General features: G+C 36.4%; 1 protein-coding gene across 1 annotated transcript in view; it reads left to right on the top strand.

Annotated features, from left to right (window-relative positions):
• RNF115 (ring finger protein 115) overlaps window positions 1-5,802 on the top strand; it is a 103,915-nt gene that overhangs the window by 49,025 nt on the left and 49,088 nt on the right. The window contains exon 3 of the mRNA XM_006861323.1: window positions 3,132-3,192. Within this exon, the coding sequence (XP_006861385.1) occupies window positions 3,132-3,192 (61 nt within the window). The remainder of the gene's footprint in view (window positions 1-3,131; window positions 3,193-5,802) is intronic.

The following is a 5,802-nucleotide window of genomic DNA, read 5'->3' as shown; positions in this document are numbered from 1 at the left end:
CCCGATCCGCCATCTTGTTTGGTCTCTCAATAGTATTTTTTATTTATGGTTTTTAGTTTGGATTACAAAATTCTTCATGTTACCTTTCTTTATATAATTTTTCATTTGCATAAAAAAATCTTTCATTGAAGCATCTGTTTTCAGTTTCCTGTCTAGGCCACTAAATTATTCTTAAATATATTTAGGAAATGTAGGCGTCTTAAACAAGATCTTTTGATAGAAATTTAGATTTAAATTTTTTTCCCCTCAAAAATTGTTTTTTAACCTTTTTTATTGTGATTTGGGTGAAATTACAGAGCAAATTGACTTTCCATTCAACAAATCATACACATTTTGTTTCGTTGTTTTGTGACACAGTCTGCGGTCTCCACAATGAACAGATTTAATTTTAAGGGAGAAATTGGGTAGGTAAAATTCTAGGTACAGGCTCTATGGTAGAAAATCAGTATTTTCTTGTATGGAAACATAGTTTTTGGTTTCTACCTTATTTTTCTTCTTGAGATGCAAAATAAACTGTTGTAGTTTAGGGTATTTCTTTCTATACATATTTGCATGGAAGATTAGCGTTTGTCCTGAGAATTTCCTAGACTGAGTGTTTCCCTTTGAGGGCAAAGGTTATATCTTGTTTTTGTATTTGTGCAGTGGTTACTGCATAGTAGGACCCCTGGTTGGCACTGTAGAACAAGCACTGTACTGCTAGCTGCAAGGTTGGCAGTTCAAACCCACCAGCCACTTCTCAGAAATCCAATACAGGATTGCTAAGAATCAGGACTGACTCAACGGCACTTAGCAATAACATCACATACTAGGCACTTGATAAATATTTAACTCACAGAGGAAATAGCTTTTTAAGTTTTTCTTTGTTTGCTTGTGGCCTTCAGGGAATTGTGAAGGACAAGCAAGTGGAGAAGGATAAATTAATAGAAAATTATAAGTCAAAGGAAATGGTAAAGCAAGAGAGAGATGGGAAGAGGAAACTCTTGCAGAGTGGGGGTAAAATGTAAGGAAACGTATTTTATATTTCCCAGATTAGGTGAATTCCATGTCTTGCTAAGTTGGCTGTACACATTCTTTGGTGTCTAATGAAAGAGTAAGGCATGAGAATGATCACATAAACCCTGGCATTAGCTTTGCTTCTTCACTTTTGTTTCCAGACTAAACAGGGTGTATTTGTCTCCTGAATAAACTCAGCACATGGGTTGGGTTGATATCCTGAAAACGAGAGCTATTTGTAGTAGTTTGTGAACTTAAATCTTTGGGGTGAGTGAATGTGTGCTTATGTATGTCTCTTGAAGTAAAAGTGGTGTCAGCAGTTCTTGTGATTCTGTCTCTTCCCCATAAAATGTTAGCCAGTTTCTTCTCTTCTTTGCAAATGTCATAGGAACAATGACATTTAATATTGCTCCTTGTTCTTCAGGGTGCTTAGGAATAGGTAGTTATTTTATTGTTTATGCATGTGATATTAATTCAGTAACTTTTAATTTTGAATTATCAGTTGTTGGAGAAAAATTACTAAAAATAAAATCTGTCAGCCTGGAAAACTTTGCAACAAAAATACAAGATACAGTAGTTGTATTATTAAGTGAAAGTCACAATGTGATGCGTTATAGACAATCTGCTAAAGAGTTTGCAAAGAGAAAAATCTTACCCTTTCTATAGCTGTGTAAGAAGCCATGGTGGCAAAGTTGTTGAAGCGCTCAGCTGCTGACTCAGAAGTTGGAGGTTTGAACCCACAGCCACTCCATAAGAGAAAGATGTGGCAGTCTGCTTCTGTGAAAATTGTAGACTTGGGACCCACTGGAACAATTCTCCTATAAGTTCCAACTATGAGTCAGAATCGGCTTGACAGCAATGGATTTAATTTTTATGGAGGCAGATGGCCAGGTCTTTCTCCTTTGGAGCCTCTAGAGGTGTTCAAACTACTGCCTTTTGTTTAGCAGCTGAGCATCCCTTAACCATTGGGCCTCCAGGGCTTACCATTAAACAAAAAAACCCCTACTGCCTTCCAGTTGATTCCGGCTCATAACAACCTTATAGGAAAGACCAGAACTGCTTCTTAGGATTTTCTAGACTTACATCTTTATGGGAGCAGACAGCCTCATCTTTCTCCTGAGGAACTGCTACTGGGTTTGAACCACCAACTTTGTGTTGAGCAGCCCAATACGTAACCTACTGCGTCATCAGGACCCCTCAGTCTTACCAAATACAAATAATCTAAAATGAATTCTAAAAGAACAGGGAGGAGTGGAATCTCCTATTTTCAATAGGGAGAAATTTAAACCTCTTATTTTCTATTTGTATTTTTCCTTACATGGTATAGGATGTAACATTGCCACATTTTCAAAGGTGATGAGTATTCTGTATAATGTCTGACAAACAATAAACATTACATATTTGTGGCATTAATAAAATACAGACTTTGCCCCTTGAAGTTATATTTATGAACGAAGGGTAAGAGTAGGAGTGGATGAGACGAATCCTAGATATTTATAATACAAAGTGGAATTTAGAATCAGAGTCAGGTTGCAGAGGGGTATGTGGAGGTGTCTGATTTGGTTGGCAAGATCAGAAAAGACTAAGGAGGCCATGTTTGAGAAGGGCCATGATGTATTGGTAGATAATCCAAGGAATAGAATGAGCTGTCAGAAGTAGAAATATTTACTGAGTCCTTTTATAATATGCTAAGTGTAGTACCAGACTCCTTACATTTCAGCATTCCCAAGAAATCTTAAATTATTGTAGCCTCAGATGTGTCCATGTGGTGATAGAATGTTTTTAATGAAACGTTGTTTTGGAAATCCTATTGCTTAGCCTCTTTGAGAATATGTATTTGTTTTTCCTCTCTTGGGTAGATCGAATTAGAATTGCATTACTTGGCTGTAGGTCCTTCTCCCTTTTCCATTGTAGCCCCAGTGTTTCACGTGATTTAGTCTTGATTTTGTGGGTATGATATTTTTGATAGATTAACACACATGGCAGTTACCCATAGTTTCCTTTGTAGTCGTCATGTTGGGATGATTTATTTTTCCTTATTGGGGTTTGTTCTCATTATACCATTCTATATTTAGCTTCTGGGATGGGCGCTTGCTCTCCTGAGAATAGAATCACCACTCACTCCTTTTTCTCTTTAGTTTTTTAGGTGGTGGTGGCAGCAGCCGGATAGATAATACCACATCAACACATTTTGCAGAGGTAAGTTCTCCATTGGCTATTGGGATTCGTTAAGAAGTTGGTGGATGTTAAAATCATGACAGATACTCACTTCCCATTGCAGAAAAGCATAAGATTTGGATACAAAAGAAAAATATGGGTAAGAGTAGTTTTTAGAAAGATTTGTGTTTTTAGTAGCTGGAGTTTTGGAACGTTACTTTGGCAAAGCTTTGATTAGGAGAAGGTAATAGCTTCAAGCTGTTTTGTTTTACACCTGGTAGTGTTTTCAGTATTTTTTGCTTCTTTGATGTGTTTATGGTGTGAGAATAATGAGCTTGCACTGTTTTGAAATAACAGTGCTGTAGAATCTTCTCTGGTGGCATGACAGCTAACAGGTATAGAACAGGCCTGGGTGAGGTTTATTTGATGGCACAGTGAAGCACAGACTTCAACTTTGTATGAGGTACTGGTTTCTAGAGATTACCTTGATGAGCTTGTTAGTTGGTATGTTTGGAATAGGTGAACAAATTAAAGATAAAATACTTAACTTGCCTTTCTGGATCCCATGCTGGAGCCTGAAATTAATTTCTGCTGCTTCTTTATATAATGTGACATTTATATTCTTGGACAAAAACAAAAATCTTAATTATGATTTATATATAAGGCACCTAGTCTGTACCTTTAATACCTTTTTATATTAAATGCAGGGTAATTTCTTTTTTCACTTTATCTATTGACCTCCAATCTCCTCTTTGTTTTTAATCATTAGAGACTATAGTCCATTAGGGACAGACTAGCTCAGCCTAACAAAGAATATGAATTTGCTCTTAATTTGCGTGTATCCTCTTTTGTCATACAAATTGCTTGGCTTTAAAAAGTCAACAAACACTAGAAGAAAGAAGAAAGTTAAACTCCATATTTAGAATTTCTTTTGTGTTTCTGGATCATATTAAACTCTTCCAGACATAACTGAAGTGCCTAGAGAGCTTGTAAATTCTTTTGATATTTATAAGTCACTTTGAACTGCAAGGTTGGTGGTTCAAGCTCACCAGCTGCTCCTCAGAAACCCTATACAGGGTTGCTATGGGTCAGAACTGACTTGATGGCACTTAACAACAACATGTATAAGTTAAAACTGTATTAGCATGTATTTAAAAGATGATATTCAATATATCATATGTCCCCAATCTTCTTTCATTTATTCTCGGAATAAAATTTAATAAGACTTGTAGCCCTTTAAGTTTTTGTCTTGTTATATTTATAGTCAAGAAAAATGAAATGTTTGAAAGGTGTCTTCTTTTGCTTATAGCCCATGGTACTTGATTACTCTTAATATTTGGTATTAAGTTTTCTTGATAAACTATGAGCTGCTTTGGTACATGCATTGGTTGACTATGAAGTGATTCAAGACAGATCACATCTTTGATCACTCATTTTTATCTTTTTATTCTGATGCATTGAAAGAACATTATTTAAAATTTATTTTGCTTGCCAGGACTGGAAGTCTTTCTGATTTCATTATTTTCTCTTTCCTGTGTGTGCTATTCCTGATAACACAGATTGTCACTGACTGATTATGGATATGCCAAAGAAACTTCGTTTGATTTTCCTTATGTGTTAGTTCTCCTTTTAGGAAGTGGAAATAGATTGGCCTGTCAGTTTTACAGGTATGACTCATCAGGAGGCGATGACTTGAGTAAGAAGAAAAAATAAATATATGTAGTCAGTTTCCTAACTTTAGTAATGCTAAATCTGACAGTGGTGGCATGAGCTATCCTTCAGGTGTTGAAGTAATTTTCCAGAGTCATGTAGCCTGTGATTTCATACTCTTGAGCAGTGACAGGGTGTGTAGAGGGCATCATTTGCCCAGTTTTCCTTCTGTAGCATTCCTTGTCACAATGCCTGACTATTTCAGTCTTCTTTTCCAATAATACTCTGCATTTAAAAATGGAAAAAAGTTGTCTTTATAAAGTGATGAAAGTGCCAGGGATTCAAAAAAGGAATCTAAGAAGTACATTTTGTGTTTTTTTATACACAGCACACTCTTAGGGGTAAGAAGCAAATTTTATAGTTGCCTTGCTTGTAAGGAACTTAGAGTTTAATTGGGGAGTACATGGTGTGGCGTTGTAGGCTAAGCAATGGACTGTGAGCTAAAAGCTTGGCAGTTCAAACACACCAGCTGCTCCTCAGAACCCATGTACACGGTTGCTATGATTCAGAATTGACGCAACTGCACTTAACAGCAACAACAAGAAGTGCAAATTCTCATGAAGTAAATAAGAACAAGAAAGGGAGTACAGGGGGCGCAAAAAATTATTGTGGGCTATCTGCAGTAAGTACACTCAGTTAAAAATAAAAATTTTAACAATATTAAATTTGTGTATCAACTCCAGTTTTATTTTTCAGTTCATGATTTGGGGAACATGTTCTGAAGAGCAGGAGGAAACAAAAAGATTCTGTAGTCACAGATACTCGTGCACGAGGAAGCTGTACTGGGGCAAATCTGGATTGAGAAGTGGCATTTTCTTTCCATCTTTGGGGTAAAGGGAAAATTGTGAGCTAAGTAAAACCAGGACTTCGAACTGGTTCTTCTTGGTTTAGTCATGCCTGACAAAGTGAAACCGGGACAGACACAAATTTGTAAAATGTGGG

This window comes from Chrysochloris asiatica, unplaced genomic scaffold (assembly GCF_000296735.1).
Source record: "Chrysochloris asiatica unplaced genomic scaffold, ChrAsi1.0 scaffold00042, whole genome shotgun sequence".
Classification (NCBI taxonomy): domain Eukaryota; kingdom Metazoa; phylum Chordata; class Mammalia; order Afrosoricida; family Chrysochloridae; genus Chrysochloris; species Chrysochloris asiatica.
The sequence above is the reverse complement of the archived record's forward strand: the minus strand, read 5'-3'. Positions and strand labels throughout refer to the sequence as shown.